The 16,417-nt window shown below is 53.1% G+C and overlaps 6 protein-coding genes across 6 annotated transcripts; 2 read left to right on the top strand and 4 right to left on the bottom strand.

The window, feature by feature from the left end:
- Positions 1-75: 75 nt before the first annotated feature.
- BO66DRAFT_440376 (aminoacyl-tRNA hydrolase) lies at positions 76-882 on the bottom strand (the record flags this gene model as incomplete). The annotated part of the gene is made up of 1 exon (XM_025651249.1): positions 76-882. One exon carries the CDS (start codon positions 880-882, stop codon positions 76-78), a length of 807 nt encoding a protein of 268 aa, XP_025502046.1.
- A 448-nt stretch (positions 883-1,330) lies between these two features.
- On the bottom strand, positions 1,331-2,930 carry BO66DRAFT_393239 (rRNA-binding ribosome biosynthesis protein RPF1). The gene has a single exon (XM_025647712.1). The coding sequence runs from the start codon at positions 2,753-2,755 to the stop codon at positions 1,469-1,471; it is 1,287 nt and encodes a 428-aa protein (XP_025502045.1). The 5' UTR covers positions 2,756-2,930; the 3' UTR covers positions 1,331-1,468.
- Positions 2,931-3,054: 124 nt separating this feature from the next.
- On the top strand, positions 3,055-5,621 carry BO66DRAFT_393238 (glycine--tRNA ligase; the record flags this gene model as incomplete). Its single annotated transcript, XM_025647711.1, has 2 exons — positions 3,055-5,114; positions 5,190-5,621. Coding segments are annotated over exons 1-2 (1,967 nt in total), but the record flags the coding sequence as incomplete, so codon positions are not given.
- Positions 5,622-5,859: 238 nt separating this feature from the next.
- On the top strand, positions 5,860-8,531 carry BO66DRAFT_421703 (uncharacterized protein). The gene is made up of 2 exons (XM_025649986.1): positions 5,860-6,148; positions 6,224-8,531. Exons 1-2 carry the CDS (start codon positions 6,011-6,013, stop codon positions 8,111-8,113), a joined length of 2,028 nt encoding a protein of 675 aa, XP_025502043.1. The 5' UTR covers positions 5,860-6,010; the 3' UTR covers positions 8,114-8,531.
- A 670-nt stretch (positions 8,532-9,201) lies between these two features.
- On the bottom strand, positions 9,202-12,308 carry BO66DRAFT_131072 (serine/threonine protein kinase CLA4). The gene is made up of 4 exons (XM_025641993.1): positions 12,074-12,308; positions 9,973-11,959; positions 9,817-9,916; positions 9,202-9,740 (listed from the first exon to the last, which is right to left on the bottom strand). Exons 2-4 carry the CDS (start codon positions 11,956-11,958, stop codon positions 9,328-9,330), a joined length of 2,499 nt encoding a protein of 832 aa, XP_025502042.1. The 5' UTR covers position 11,959; positions 12,074-12,308; the 3' UTR covers positions 9,202-9,327.
- Positions 12,309-14,011: 1,703 nt separating this feature from the next.
- BO66DRAFT_393235 (NADH kinase POS5) lies at positions 14,012-15,976 on the bottom strand. Its single transcript, XM_025647710.1, has 4 exons — positions 15,733-15,976; positions 15,489-15,674; positions 15,315-15,429; positions 14,012-15,235 (listed from the first exon to the last, which is right to left on the bottom strand). The coding sequence occupies exons 2-4, from the start codon at positions 15,634-15,636 to the stop codon at positions 14,164-14,166; spliced, it is 1,335 nt and encodes a 444-aa protein (XP_025502041.1). The 5' UTR covers positions 15,637-15,674; positions 15,733-15,976; the 3' UTR covers positions 14,012-14,163.
- Between the last annotated feature and the right edge of the window lie 441 nt (positions 15,977-16,417).

The following is a 16,417-nucleotide window of genomic DNA, read 5'->3' as shown; positions in this document are numbered from 1 at the left end:
CCCAGCATGAAAAATCTATCTTGCTTCTCCGCTGCTTGCTCAATGTATGGTTTCCATCGTTCCGTTTATGATCATTCACTTGAGCTCATCGTCCGACCGATAGAACTCGTCGGCCAGAAGATCCATGACGCGACCCGCTGCGGCGGCAATGGCATCCAACTCCGTCTGAGACATCTTGCCGAGGACATATTTCGAGACGGCCTCGGACGTTCTCTCCTTGGGGCGACCGATGCCCACTCCCACGCGCATCACTCGCGGGCTTGTCGCCGACTTGACTGGGTAGTGTTTCTTCGAGCGCAGGACGTCGAAGATGTTCTGGAGGCCGTTGTGGCCCCGCAGACTGGCCTCATTCGGACCCCCGCGGCGGACCTTGACTTTCCCCAGCGGCGCCTCCAGCTCATCATGGAGGATCACCAAGGTCGGTTTGAAGTCGCGTACATTGCGCGGATCGGTGCCCCGGCGCTCCCACTCGGGCTGATGTCCTCGCCCGGTGCCGGTGGTGGTGGTGGGCAGGAACTCAAACGGGATCGTCAGCTCTCCGCGCTCGGCGAGCTGCTGGTGGTTGATCCCGGCGCTGGGGAACTTCCTCATCCAGGTGTTAAGAGCCGGCACGACTTTCCCGCCGGAGACGTTCATCATCGCGGGGGACTCGAAGGTTTCGTAGAAGTAGGGCCGCGCGCCCCCGCGGCCCGTATGGGGGATCCGCGCCCGCAGGAGCGGGACAAGTGCATCCAGGAGGCTGTGGCCGGCGCTGTGGCGGGTTTGGCGATAATGCTGGGGGAATCGATTCCCTATGGAGGCGATGAATAGGAAGCGGTGGGGGACTTTGATGATCGGCCCTGCAGCGGCCGCGGCTGCGGTTGAGGTGGGAGATATGGACATTTGGCTGTATGAGGAGGTGATGGTGGCACACAGGGGTGTGTGTTTGGTAAAGCAGTACTGCACAGTATAATGTGGAAGGTGATTGTTGGTGATTGTTGGTGTAGGTGTTGTAGGTGTTGTAGGAAGTAGTCTCGGAGAAGGCATTGTTGCTCTTTTCCCTTTTTTCTTTCTTTTTTTTCCCCCCTTCTTCATTTTACTACAAAAAACCCTCCGACTGGCCCTAGATCTACAGTACAACCAGGGCTTTCTTCCACCCACCCAGCCCCTGGTGGCTTACTTCTCTCATTGTCATGCTCTTGCTTTCGACTTCATTTTACTAGCCTGCGCGCTCCTCGAAACTTACCAGCATCACTTGGGCCCTTTCTTCCTACAACGAGTTTTGATGTCATGTCCATATATAGCCCAGAATGAATGATACGGAATAGAATAGTCGTAGGATGATATCCTGATGTAATATGAGCAAGAAAAGAAATCTCCCCATAAAAAACTGGGCTTCGGGAAAAACAACCAACAAAACGCCCATCCAAACCCCAATGCAAAAAAACATGGCTGGATATCTTCACGATAAACAATGGGAGAAATTGCATCATAGCTGGAATTTGGTGCGGGTCTTTTCCATGCCGCCCTTCCATTCCCACTCCTGGCCACTAGCCCGTTGTATACCCTTATCAATCCGGCGCAGCTTCAGGGTGAAGCGGGGCCCCAGTTCCTGCATGCCAGCTCGAATGCCCTCAGCACCCTTCATCTCCTTGCCATCCGCACCTACAACGGCTTTTTCAGTCTCTCGCTTCTCGCGGAAGACGTAGCGGTGGCGACGAAAGAAGAGATAATCGCGACTGTTCAGGACGGTGACGACTTGCCGGCCTTGAACTTCCGGCTGCGCGGGGAACAGGGTACGAAATAGATGGGCCGTCAACAGACCCAGGGGAGTGCGGAAGTTGTTCAGGATGAGCTCGGGGAAATGATCGGTGGCATTTCCGTGCCCAGGAATGCGCTTGCCTTCAACCCAATTGGACATGGAGAAATGAAACATCGGGCCAGTTGGCAGGTGAACGATATCCAGACCGGTGGGTTTCTTCTGATCTTCACGTAGAATTACCAGCGCAGTGTAGTTCCGATTCGAGGCGAATTTAGAGATCTCGCGGATGGAGAACTGATGAGCGAACCGATGGCGAGTGCGGCGGACATAGTGCGAGTTGGGGAAGAGGTCCGTGAGTAGCTCGGCCTCGTGATGAAGAGTTGAGTTGAGCGAGGTGGTGATGAGGATCTTGGGTGAGGGGTTTTCAAGGTTGAACAACGAGGGGAATTTGGCGGCCAGCGCATCGGGGACAAGACTGAGGTTAGTGCTCTTGGTCGATCGCGACGGGCTGGTCGCTCGCTCGGTAGCGGAGGGAAGAGTGGATTTGCGCCGTCCATGAGAGTCGCCCTCCTTGTGTTCATCATCGTCCTCTCCATCATCATCTCCATCTTCCTCGTCGTCACTGCTGGCAAGCATACTGTCCACATCGTCGTCCTCGTTTGAATGCTCCTCTGAACCATCATCGTCCTGTGAGTCTTCATCGCCCGACTTTTCGGTATCTTTCAAAGGTCGGTTCAGTTCATCCTCTTCTTCCTGCTTGCGTCTCTTGATGCGCTCCACATCAACACTCAACCCCAAGCCATCTTCGACGTCACTGCCGCCCTCATCCCATACTCGTTTCCGATCAATGGTAAGTGGGATATTGCGCTTCAACCGTTCCTCCTTCAAGCGGGGGTTCTTGGCCTCTTCCTTCTTGAAGGCATATCGTTCGGTGCGGCGAGCGGAATCCTTGGCGCGCTTTCTCTTTATATGGAGCATCTGGCGGCGAAGTTTGTTGCGCGGTTTGATTTCCATGCTCGCATCAGGCGGCGGCCGAGAGAGGCCCTTTCTGGACCCCATCCTAAAGAATCTGTCAAGGTAATTCTCCCAATTGATTTGTGCTTGTGCAAAGCTAGGCAAAAAAGACTATTGGGGGGGGGGGAAAAAAGAAATGAGACGGGCGGAATGACATCGGGACTGGAACAACAGCTTCCGGCGGTGAGAAATAGAATTGCTGCCATTGTGAGGCGGGAACAACAACCATACCCAATCAGGGCAATGTGGAAGTTTTTATGTCCGTTCTTTCTTTGGAAGCCAGCAATCATTCCCGATCAGTTTCAACTACGCCAGCTTAAGTTTAAAGAGAACTAATCCAACTGCGCAATTGTCCTTCTTCATCATCATCATTTCATACAGCGAACCTCATCTGCTGATCTGACGTGGTGATTGATTGGTAGTTTGTAGAGACGTGTGGCGGATGACTCACTCGCAGCATTGTTCTCGTCTTTCTGCTCTCCCTCGTTTCATCTCTTCTCCTGTCCTGGTTCGGCCACGCCCACCGCCGCCGCCGCCGCCGCCGTCGTCTTTTCTTCCCCGCCGCCGCTGCCCACTTACACTTTCTTCACTTCATTCCGCTGCCCCTCTTTTTCTTGCTTCAATCCCCGCGACTTTCCTCTTGTCTCCCTTCTCCTCCCTCTCCTCCTCCCCCTCCTCTCCCTCCTCCAGACTTTTTTCTACCTCCCCCATCCCCCTTCTTTTTAAGAGTCGTATTGCGCAACCTGGTCAAAACCCGAAGAAAAAGAAGAAAATGGCTACGATCAACACCAGGACCGGTCAGGTCGTTGACCGGAGTGTTTTGGACTCTATGCTGCGCCGCCGCCTCTTCTACACCCCATCCTTCGAGATTTACGGCGGTGTCTCCGGTCTCTACGACTATGGCCCACCCGGCTGTGCCGTCCTGAACAACATTGTCGACCTGTGGCGCAAGCACTTCGTGCTGGAGGAGGATATGCTCGAGGTCGACTGCACAATGCTGACCCCGCATGATATTCTCAAAACCAGTGGTCACGTCGAGAAGTTTGCCGATTGGATGTGCAAGGATCCCAAGACCGGTGAGATCTTCCGCGCTGACCACCTGGTCGAGGAAGTGCTCGAGAGCCGCCTGAAGGGCGACAAGGAGGCTCGTGGCCAGAAGGTTGAGGTGGACGAAGAGAAGGAAGCTAAGAAGAAGCGCAAGTCCAAGCAGACCAAGGCTGTCAAGCTGGATGATGCTGTTGTCAAGGAGTACGAAGAAGTCCTGGCTCAAATTGACAACTTCGACGGCCCTGCTCTCGAGAAGATAATCGCCAAGTACGATATCCGCAACCCGACCACCGATGGCAACCTCCTTCCTCCAGTGGCCTTCAACCTGATGTTCCAGACCTCCATTGGTCCTAGCAGCAACATGCCCGGTTTCCTGCGCCCCGAAACCGCCCAGGGTCAGTTCCTCAACTTCCACAAGCTGTTGGACTTCAACCAGCAATCCATGCCGTTCGCCTCTGCCTCGATCGGCAAGTCTTTCCGTAACGAGATTTCTCCCCGCGCCGGTCTGCTGCGCGTGCGTGAATTCCTCATGGCCGAAATTGAACATTTTGTTGACCCCGAGGGCGGCAAGAAGCACTCCCGCTTCGCCGAAGTCAAGGACGTTGAATTGTCCCTGCTCAACCGTGACGTGCAGCTGTCCGGGCGCACTCAAACCGAGAAGATGACCATTGGCAAGGCCGTGGAGTCCGGACTGGTGGACAACGAAACCCTGGGTTATTTCTTGGCTCGTATCCAGCTTTTCCTGCTCAAGCTCGGTGTGGACCCCAGCAAGCTTCGTTTCCGCCAGCACATGGCCAACGAAATGGCCCACTATGCTGCTGACTGCTGGGACGCTGAACTGCAAACCAGCTACGGCTGGATCGAGTGTGTCGGCTGCGCCGACCGCAGCGCTTACGATTTGACGGTGCACAAGAACAAGACTGGTGCGCCTCTGGTTGTGCGCGAGCCTCGCGCTGAACCCTTGAAGATTGAGGAGTGGCAGATTGATCTGGACAAGAAGAAATTCGGTCCCCGTTTCAAGAAGGATGGTAAGACCGTTGAGGCCGCTATTGAGGCCCTCTCTCAGGATATGCGGGAGAAGCTCTCTCTGGATCTGACACAGAGCGGCAAGATTGAGGTGCCCGTCGAAGGTGTCGGTGCCGGCTCGGTCGAGCTGGACAGCGAGCTGATCAAGATTGAGAAGCGCACTCGGGTGGAGAACGTGCGCGAGTACACTCCTAACGTCATAGAGCCGTCCTTCGGTATTGGCCGTATCTTGTACAGCATGATGGAGCACGTCTACTGGTCTCGTGAGGGTGATGAAGCTCGTGGTGTAAGTCTTTCTTCCTTTCTTTCTCAACCCACTGCATATGCTAGACACACCGAACTGACTAAATTCGCTATACAGGTTCTGTCCTTCCCCCCCGCGATTGCTCCGACCAAGGTGTTGATTGTCCCTCTGTCGACGCACGCCTCCTTCGCGCCCCTTAGCCAACGGCTGATGATGTCCCTCCGCCGGATGGGTATCTCCAACCGGGTGGATGATTCATCCGCTAGCATTGGTAAGCGCTACGCGCGCAATGATGAGTTGGGCACCCCCTTCGGTATCACTGTCGATTTCCAGTCGGTCAAGGACCAGACGTTCACTCTTCGTGACCGCGACTCGACGAAGCAAGTTCGTGCCAGTGAAGCGGAGATCTTGCAGGCCCTCAAGGCTCTCGTCGATGGCGAGGAGACTTGGGAGGACGTCCGCAAGCGTCTGCCTGAGTTCACTGGCCAGGAGGTTGATTAGACAGCCCAAGTCAAGCGGATTTAGACCATTTGATGGCCATTGACTGGGGGCCTTTGACATCCCATGTCTCGTTTCTATAATAAGAATTTTTCATTCAATAATAATGAATGTTGCATCTTCCTCTCCATTTGAGATAGAGCGTAGTACATAGTTTTGGACGCCAAGCGCAAGCCTGCCGCGGCCGGGATCATCAACGTCATGGCCAGTTGGCAGTCTCCCCATCCATGCCCTTGTTTAACCTTGCATCTTCTTCTTCTTCTTCTTCTTCCTCATTGACTTTGTTACTCTCCCTCGGTCTCTCTCACTCCGATCACCTCCCTTCCTCACTTGTCGTCTTTTCGTCCCCTTCTGATCCTTCATCCAGTTTTATCCACCGGATTGCTTTCTTCTTTGTTCCCCCCTTTTTGCGGGCTGTTTGACCTTTGTGCTCGCCAAGCATGGCACCCTCAATCCCGTCTGCTAAGCTGACTCTTTCTTGTCCTCTCTTCGCCGCTGATTTCGACCCGCGCAATCCTGGATTTTTGCTCGTTGCCGGTGGAGGAGGGGAGGGTCGCAGTGGAGTGGGAAACAAAATCGCAAGTCTGCCTCGTCGCCGCCTCGGTCCAGTCCTATGAATCTACCTGCTAACGATCATCCCGTGCTGTAAACAGGTCCTTCTCGATTCCTCTAAACGCCATGCGCTCTCTCCGGTCGTTGATATCGACTTGTCGCGCGATGAAGATTCGGTGACCTCGCTGGCAGCCGCGCTGCCTACGGAGGACTCGGTCATTGCCTTGGCCGGCATCAACAGTTCCGTCGAAGAACAGAAGCGAGATAACAACCAACATCTACGGTCCTTCCGCATCGATTACCCTCCACGCAGAGCCCTTTCTGGAGCCGATCAGGTCGTTGAGTCGTCAGAAGACGGCTCGTCTGCGGCGCCGACTCTTGGGAAGACTACGCCCTTGTCGCGCGCCTCGCTCTTCCGCACAGCCAAAGGCTCAAAAACATCTGACACCTACCAACGCCTTCTGCGCCTCTCCCCGTGGAAGCCCGGTGCGCAATCCCCTCGCGTAGCTGCCATCGCAACCGGTCTGGCGGCGACTGGCGAGATTGTCTTCTTTAGCGCGACCGCTACCCCCGGGCAATCGGAGGTTATCGGTCGAATTCGGCTAGGCAGCGGTGAGGAGGCCGAGGACATCGATATCATTGAATTAGACGACGAGACGGGCACCTTCCGCTTTGCCTACAGCAATGGTGTCGATGTTTTCGTAGGCCAAGTTGCTGCGGAAACTCGCTCAAATGCCGCGCCGGACGTGCGATGTATTTATACGACACCGGTCCCGGAGAAGGGGCCGCGGACTAGGCCGAAGTTCCGGGCGTTGCGCTTCCTTTCGCCAACCAGTCTACTCCTTCTGCAGAACTCTCCCGACCGTAAGGGCTGTGAGCTGATGATCCTTGATCTCCGAAGTGCGCTGGTTCCCAATCCAGGGGAGAAGAAACTGCAACAGCAGCAGCAGCAGCAAAAAACCACCGAGAAAGCAAGCATCATCCGGCGTAAAAAGCTTCGCAAGACCATCAAAATCGGTCTTGGTTTGGATATCTGCCTTCTAGGCTCTGGGAGCGACGACCCCGTTAACCAGCAGCAGCAGCAGGCCATCATCGCAGTCTCTGGAAGCGACCAGTCCATCGAGCTTCTGACCCTCGAATTCAATCCGCTCAGCAGCCGGGGCGGCTACGGCCCTCTCCGTCACTATACTACTCTCCCCGACGTGCACCCATTTTCCATGACCAAGCTTTGCTTTGCTCCCTTCCTTTCACCCCTGCACCCTGTGTCGGCCGCGACTCCTCCGCAATACGTTCGATTGGCCTCGGTCAGCATGGGCAATACGGTCGTCGTCCATACTCTCCCACTTTCCCCCTGCCCCCCCGCTAGCCGCAATCCTCGCTACGTCTTGTCTATGCCCGGAGAATCTGAGATCTGGACCAATTTCTCCAGCGGGTTTGCCGCCCTTCTCTCTATCCTCATTGTCTGCTTCGTCCTGCAGGCGTTCACCGAGATTCGGGGAGCAATGCCTCCCTACCTCGGTGCTGCCGAATGGCTCCCCCCGCATGTCCGGGACGCTGTAGCTCGACCATATTACCCTCCTCCTTCCCCACTTCCGCCCTCCCCTCTCCCTCCCGCTGACCTCTCAACCTCGTCCCCGGAATCACTTGTGGTGACCAGAGCCCCCAGCAACAGCCCCATATGCGCATCATCGACCCCCTCCCCCATCCCTGTCCTCGCACCGGGCAAACCCTCGTTCATCTCCTGCGATCCAGCTACGAATCTGCTGCTTGTGGACTCCACCCCAGCAGATTCTGTCTCGTCCTACCGCCGTTGGCGAGATGTCCAAAAGGCCGACCGCGCTCGGTGGACTCGGGGGCTGAAAGAGGCATGCTACGGTCCGTTGTCCGAGTCGGATCTGGAGTCCGAGTCCGCGTCGGATGACGACTCCGTTCCGACCGGTGTGTTCTTCGGGGATCTGTGTCCTACCAACCCTGCTTCAGGCCTGTCTTGATTGTTTGGCCTCCTCCTTCCTGCGGCTCTTTCTGCCCTCCCCTCATTTTATACACTATTCTTATGACATCGGGTTCATCAAATTCGAGGCTTAGCTGGGAAATCAAGATATAATGAAATTGATGCTGCCTGCCTGCGTTGCTAGGCCTAGATTTGGGAATATGACTGAACGATGATTAAAGGTTTGGCTGGGTCGAGTGATATGTTTGTATATACTCGCTTGGTTGTTGCCGCAGTCTTGAAACTATACAGTACCACAGCGGCTCGCCTGAACATGCTCTTCTGATTCATACCCATCCACTTGTGATGGCTGTCCTGAAATGGCCGGGCTCAGCCTTCTCGTGGTGTTTCCTTGTATGCCTACCTACCTTACTGCGGTAAGGTCGCCAGTATATGCCATGTGAAGCATTGAATATGACGTCATTTAAATATTACAACAAAGGAACAAAGAGAGGATATTTTCTATTTTGGTTCTATGTCCGTCCCTTACTTTGGGAATCGCATGGAAAAACAACCACATAAGGGCTCTATTGCGTCGGTCTTCGTTCCTCATGAGGTCGACTGGGCTCCCTCTGCATGCCAGCAAACAGTGATCAAGCTATCATATCACGGATCCGTTGACTGGCATAAATAGGTGGGCAGTGAAAATCAACGCAAGGAAACGGCGGCATCACTTGGACTGTCTATCATGCACCCTTCCGTCTTTTCCATCGACTGTGCACTCCTCTATTATCGGAACGTCCGCGCATGTTCAGCAAAATAGCTTCTCAACTGACAAAGCAGTTGACATCATCCAGCCACTCACATATCTTACTGTTTCGAAGTCGCTGCACTCCCTTGAGCAGGGACAATTCAGCAGAGGCCATTCCCACAGCGTCACGCAGCGAGAAGTGGGCGGGCAGCAAAATAAGAATTATGCACAAATGTAAAATGTATAAGAAAAATGGCGAGGGAGGGCCTTGAAAGGGCCGAAGAGAAATCAATATCAAAAACGCCGAAGCATCATGCCAAGTCCGTGCGTAGCAAAGTGTGGATATCACGATAAGAATTTGGGTGCAATGGCGGGTCGTTAAAGGAATTAGCAAAATCAACCGGCGGTGCATAAATGTGACCCATATGTGTGGGGGGAATCAAGATCTGGTTTAAATCATCAAAGGGTACCGAGTGAGCACTGTGGCATGTAACGACCCGCGCTGGGATCTCTCCCTTTTTCGCTTACTGCCCGCTGTTTTTCTTCCAGCGCAGCAGCTCTGCAAGGCTAGCCAGACTGCATCCCATCTTAAGGAACTCGTGTGCCAACAACTCATCCGCCGTAGCACGGCTACGGACGTCAACGCAGAGGCAGACACTGAGGAAGGATTTGAGCTCTTTGCTGAGCTTTTCGGGCTTCTTCAGACGAGGGGTGCCGTTGGTGGCGATAAGATACAACGCTTTGAGGGGCTCCTCATTCAGGTACGGAGGCTCGGACTCAATCATCTCGATGGCCATGATTCCCAACGACCAACAGTCGACCTTGGGTCCGTACTCTTTCTGTTTCACAACCTCGGGTGCCATCCAGTACGGCGTACCAACCATGGTAGCGCGTTTGCTTTTCGACTCTGTGAGTTTAGCACAGAACCCAAAATCGGCTGTGATAAAAAGAAAACAATGCGATCAGTTATGGGAAAACAATTTAAGCAGTGCTCCAAAATGATCGCTACTCACTGATCTTAACATGGCCAGCTCGGTCCAAGAGCACGTTATCACTCTTGATGTCACGGTGAATGATGTTCTGGCTGTGCAGATGAGCCAAGCCTTTGCAGGTCTAGTAAAAGCTCGAGTTAGTGTCTGTTATATGCGAGAAGGATCATTGCAAAGTACCTCTAGACAGATGGTAGCAATCTGGTCTTCTTGGATCACCTGGTTATTATCGATCACGTCGGTCAAAGCACCCCCTTCCATAAATTCCATGACGACCCACAACTCGTTGCTTTGCTCTTGCAAGAACGAGTCGAGGAAGTTTACAATGTTGGAATGCTGGCTGTCCTTCATGACGATAATCTCGTTGACGATCAGCTCCTTGCGCGGCTGACTGCGCAGATCCATTTGCTTGATGGCCACTTGAGTTCGCGGTCCATACTGACGGTACAGCTCACGGGCAACAGGAGATGTGGCATGCTCCTTGACCCGAGCCACATACACAGAGCCAGAGGCACCTTGCCCAATCTTGCGCTGCTTACTGTAGGACTCATTCGGATTATCCTTCGAAACGACGGACCGCAACCGATCCATAACCTCATTTTCGCTCATAGCCGACATACGAACCTCCCTCTGCCGGGGCTCTGCCTTCTTAGTCAAAGCCGCTTCGGCTTGACGGACTCCATCTGGCACATTCGTTTTGCCTGTCGCCTGCTTGTTCGCAATGTTCAATGGTTTCACTGGCTGCACTGGCGCCGGGAGCTTGCTGGGAGGTGGGCCCTGGGCCTGCTGTGTTTTGGGACCACTGTTCGGAGTTCGTGCAGCTTGGGTCTGAGCGGGATATCTTGAACTAGGCGAGGCCTGCTCTGTGCGGCCATTAGCATAATCTCCAGGTCGCTGTCCAGCCGTGGGCGGGGAAGGTGCTGGACGCTGGGCAGTCAATTGACGCGAGGGATCGGGACGAGTCGAGCCCGGAGCCTGCGGAGCAGGGCGACTGGGCTTGTAGCGATCATCCGGCGAACCATACCCTCCCAGTTCCTGCTTCGCTAAGGGTACGCGAGTTTTAGGCAGTGAGGCATTATACGCATCCTGCTCGTATCTACTTTGCTCCTCTTCCCGCTGACGCGTCCTGCGAGCCTCTTCCTCTACGCGCCGCCGTTCCTGGTCTGCTAGCTCGTTCATTCGCTCCAATTGCTGCTGCTGTTCCGATGTGCGATCGGACTGAGCGGGAGACGAAGCTGCTGAGCGGCTGGTGGAGTACGATTGACTGGTATCCAGCCGTTGCGCGGGAGCAGGGGGTGGTGGACGAGGCGGCGCGATGGAATTGCCCACGGAGTTATTGCTGTGTGGTTTGGCCTGCTGGGTCGGGGGCGAGGCCAACCCGGCGTAATATTGTGGATTTTGCTCGCGCATCTTGATGTCGGAGTAAAACTCAAGGACCTCGATGACGGCCTGGGGGTTATTCTTATAGTCTTCCTTGGTAATGGCCGACGCAGTCAAGAGCTTCTCCCACTCCGGAGGTAAACCCACAAACGCGCCGGTGCGGGGATCGAAGCCGACATGAACACGATGGCTGAAGTTGGTCGGATTGCTCACACCGCCCATTCCTGGACAGCGCTCATAAATCTTGTCAATCCAGTCGTAAATCTCGTCGTCGCTCTTGACTTCACAAGTGATGCTCTTGGTAGGCACATCGCGAGTTATCAAGGCCGCTTTGGAGTTAGCATCTTTGAGATTGGCGAGCCGCAGAATCTCAAACGCCATGCGTGTATCTTCGGAGCGTGAGACGCCGGTGACGGCGGCCAGCGGGATCGACAGCACAATCTTGCCTGTCTCATTCTTCAGAAAGTCGAGACGAAATTCACGTAGGATAAGATACCGCTGGTTCCAAGTTGCCAGAAACTTGTCCTCCTTGCACCGAACGTAGCCTTCTTTGATTACAGCGACACCTCCTTGACCGGACTGCTCGGTCTTGGTGCGTGTGAGTGTGGGTGTGCTTGTGTTGGGGAACAAAGATAGATTGGCGGGCCCAGGAGTGCTGGGAGAATTGAGACTCATTTGGCTGAATGAGGTGGCTACGGTCGGGTTTGTTGGCAAATTGAGGTTTGGCCGATCAGCGGGAGGGCGGGGGGCAGGCCCCGGGTTCATGAATTGGTCGGGGGAGTACATTCTGCGGCCGAGTCAGCATTGCCCTCAAAGGACAGTATGCGCTGATGGTGTTGGGATGAGACGGGGCTGGGAGCCAGAATGGTAGCAGCTGGTGAGGAAACGAAGACTTGCTTACTTTCCAGAGGAAAGCCTCCGATTTTGGCGGAGGGAGGAGGGGGGAGGAGAGGGGAGGGGGGGCGAAGGCGTCAGGGGTGTATGGTGTGGGCTTCACGCAAATGGCGCAGGGGGTAAGAAGTAGTCCGACCAAGCCAAATGGGGGCTGCGATGCGATTCCCTGCAGGGTTTGTCAGGAAGCTCGCATAACACCAACGGATTCCACAATCGCAAATGCAGGGGCAATGAGAGGTGGCGGAGGAGACGAGGAAAGAAGGTGAAAACGCATGCGCATAGCATCAATAACTACCCGCGGGTACTGCTAGCACATCGTGGGGTAGGTATGTCGGAGAAGTAGTTGAAAGATGTGAAAAAGGGGGGCAAGGAGATTAGTGAAGACGAAGACCGATACATACGGGGAAGCAAAGGAGCAATGGAAGGAGATGGCCAACACTCTTTAAAGGAGGGAAATTATGCCGGATTACCTGTTCTCTTAAAGAAGTCCTTGAGAAAACCTCACCGAGCGTGAAGGGCACGTCTCGAGGTCGCTGCCCCGAAGTCCAGGCGGGGTGAGCACCGGCGATGGACAAGATGCAGGCAAGACACGGCTGTATGGCAATGGATGGAGGAATGGAAAGGGAAAAGCGAAGGAAGAGAGAAGAAAAGAAAGACACGTCAAAAGACACAGGCTAAGGTTAAGAAGTGACCAGGTATAAAGAAGAGAAGAAGAAGAAGAGGAGGAGAAGGAGTGGGAGGAGGAGTGGGAGGAGGAGGGGAAGGGAAAGGGAAGGAGGGAAGAGAAGAACGAAGAACAAGGAGAGAGGGTGCGACAGAGGGGAGGAAAGGGGAGACAAGCGGAGAGAGAGCAACAAGTACGTACAGTACTTACTGTCTGTACAGTAGGTAGAGTGTACTGTACGTAGAATAATAATGAATTGAGTTCACCAAGGGAGAAGAGGAGAAAGAATTGATTAGTCGTCGTTTCACTATTGACTTCTTACTTGTTACTACTTATTATTGTGGAGAGAGAGAGCTTCTTCCTGTTCTTCTTCCTCCTCCTCCTCCTCCTCCTCCTCTCAACCACTGTTTCAGTCTATCATTAGACAGCAAGTATCGTTATATTGACCTATTAACCTACTCTAGTATGATCTAGACTCCTCAGGCTCTCACTCTTTGCTTCTGTTTTTGGCTAGCTTTGCTCTGTCGATGCAGTCTCCCTGCTTGTCAGCAATTGTACCTCTATTGTGTGTACATGTACATATATACTGTACAAGTGAAGATAGGTTCTTATCCAGAGGCAAGGCTTGCTTGCATGCAGGACAATGTTGACTCAATAACCTTGATTGTTGGTGGTTTCACCTCAAACCTAATTCGAACTGATGTGCTCATATATAGACTTAACTTATGTGCCCAGTACCAGAATAACAACAAATAAAACACCGAACCCGCCTCGGGAGCTAGGGATCTAGATATTATTCCACACGCGACACAAGTGGAAAAGTGGATGGAGTCTTCGCATTTGGATGTTAGTGTGTGTATGGGCATATATGTATATAGACATGGAAAGTAGGAATAGGTGACTGCAAACGACTTATAATATTTAAGAGAGATCGCATCAATAACCAGACCCTGATCGGACCCTGATCAGACCCTGCCTGATCTTTTACTCGGATACAGTACATAGTATCTGGCTAGAGAGAAAGGATCTGCATAAGATCAGGTCCGGAACAAGAAAAAAGATGATCAATTCGATAACAATTTATTGTCCAGTCCAGTCAGTCATCACTTATCTAGAGGTTGTATGTACAGTACATAATAAACAAGAATAGGGATGAAGGGACAATCAACCTGTTCCTTTCTTAGTCTCCTGCGTCGGCCCACAGAAACCTCGCCCTGCTTCCCACGGCTTCCCCCCTCGGTCAAACCCAAGGAAATGCTCATTTATATGAATTTGTACCTACAATTAACCAGTTACGGTTCTCGGCCCACGCTCTTTGACTACATGTGATAAGACTTCGCGTCGGCAATGCAATTCCCGGAATATATGGTTGTATTATGTCCATATATCTCTTCAGATTGTGTTCATCGAATCAGAATGATCGAGCAAAGTCATTAGCGATCCTCACCGAATGGATGATTGAACTTCAGCAATCCGTTGAGACCACCCACCCAGCCATCATGCGCCTCCCCACCGGTGATCCTCCGCATTACACATGGCACTCCGCCCTGCCATTCATTCTTGCCGTGCCGCATCTCCTCATTCCACACCCGCGCTTCCATCCCCGCCGTCATCCCTTGACCCATGTTCACCCCATCAATGCTCACCTCTAACTCGCGGCCGCGGTTCTTCTCGCTCAGACGGAGCGTGATCGGTGTACTCGACGGCAGCACCAATGGCCGGAAGCTCAAGCTTCGGGCGCAGATCGGGGTTAAGAGTACAGCAGGGACAAGTGGGTGCACGATACTACCACCACTACTCAAGCTGTACGCTGTGCTTCCGGTTGGCGTCGAGATGATGATCCCGTCGGCTACAGCTTCCGTCAAGAAGCGTCCACCAACGTAGATATCTACCACTGCCAGATGCGGCTCCTTACCACGATGCAGCAGGACTTCGTTCATGACATACAGTCCCCGACGATCCCAGATGCCTGGCACAGAATTCGCTGATGCTTCTTGTCGAACTGGCTGTCCATCCGCTGTGAAAAGCCCCACTTTCAGTCGGTTGCGCATCAGAATCCGAGCTCCGCGCGTCAGACCCATCGACTTGCCCCGTACCGATGACCAGCCCGTTGGGCCCACGTCTAGGTCTAGTGGCTCATCATGCGTCGTCGGCCGTACGTCGCCTAGCACGGTTGCACGATCTCCTGCCCCCGCCCCAGACATGTAAACCTCCCGAAACGCGCGCTTATACTCGGGAAACTTCCATTCACTGAGAAACCCAAGCGTACCCATGCTGAAGGATAACATCGGGGGTACATTGTAGCACGTCGCAAAAAGCGATGAAGCATGTAAGATAGTTCCATCTCCTCCCAGGGTAACGGTGAGATCTACTTTACTGTGTAGTGCCGGCCGAAGGCGATCCAGAGACGTCGTGTAAGCCGGGCCGTGCAGCGATGCATGAACCTCTTCGGCAACTCTGGGTTCAAGGATGATCGATATTGAAGGATACGTAGATGTCGCATGACTAGAATGCTCGCGGAGGTTAGTATGTATCAGTTTCCCTCTCAATTGCACGACAAAAGGCCGAAGGACGGATATCGTACTTGGCAAATTCAACAAGGGATTCTGTTACTGCCGGGACACAATCTTTTTTCACAACAAGGATGTTGCGTGGCGGCGTCGGCCACTGCAGGGATAGGAGATCGCCTACTTGCGATTCTAATTGAGTATCCCGAGTCAGTGATCATGCACGCACACCGTACTATATTGACGCACACCTTGATATCCTGGTAATACTCGCTGTGGTAGTATGTCAAGCTCTTTGATCTCGTGTCGCTGCGAAGATAAGCAGAAGCTTCGCATCCATGAGAGCTGGCCAGGGAATCTAATCCGGAGGGACGGGACTCGGAAAATTGTGGAATGCATATTAGAGGGAAGTATGCCTTGAAAATACCAAGAGCATCCTGGGAAGCGGTGCTTCAATTAGCATCATAGTGAGATGGAAGAGAAAGGCATAATCACTCTAGATAAATAGATTCATTGCTCCGAGGCAGCATCTGCAGAAACCATGTACTATACAATTGCCAAAGGACCAGGATTTCATAGATGATACATTCTCCGTTGTAGGTCGGCTATTCCCTGGAATATACGGATTGGAAGAGATACCAAACACACGAATGGCTGCAGGAGACAATGAGAAAAGGAGTCATAGATTCAGGTAGGGAGGGGGGGAAGGAAAAAAGAAAGTATTGAGTTGCAGTGTCCCCAGACTCGGCGTTCGGTAGACCGCCCGCGGTCGGAGAGTCTGACGTATTGACAATATGTCAATAGTTCAAATACGGATACGGTAGAGTGACTTAACTACGCGCAAGTTACACAGTGAATACAGTTCGGGTTATGTCATCCCTCAGCTTTTCCCTTCCGGTGATTCACGGAACTGCTGAGGCTCCCGTATAAATACCTTGGATTGGCGGTTTCCCATAACATTTCAACCCCAGAAACGAGGAACCACCGCCTTTCTTTTGCTGGTCTGAGCATGGTTTGACCCAGGATATTCTGGTCTGTACTTTATACTTTCTGGTTGGATTCTTCCATGCCATCATTGAGAGACTTTTAAACCTGGAGGCATCCTGGGTTTCGTCCTTGGACTTATTTCTAGCCCTGAGCGGGCCTGTTTCTCTTAGTGAGTTTGGGTCGACACCGCTTT

The sequence above is a fragment of the Aspergillus aculeatinus genome, assembly GCF_003184765.1.
Source record: "Aspergillus aculeatinus CBS 121060 unplaced genomic scaffold BO66scaffold_36, whole genome shotgun sequence".
Lineage (NCBI taxonomy): Eukaryota > Fungi > Ascomycota > Eurotiomycetes > Eurotiales > Aspergillaceae > Aspergillus > Aspergillus aculeatinus.
Note: the sequence above shows the minus strand (reverse complement) of the source record. Positions and strands in the feature narration are given on the sequence as shown.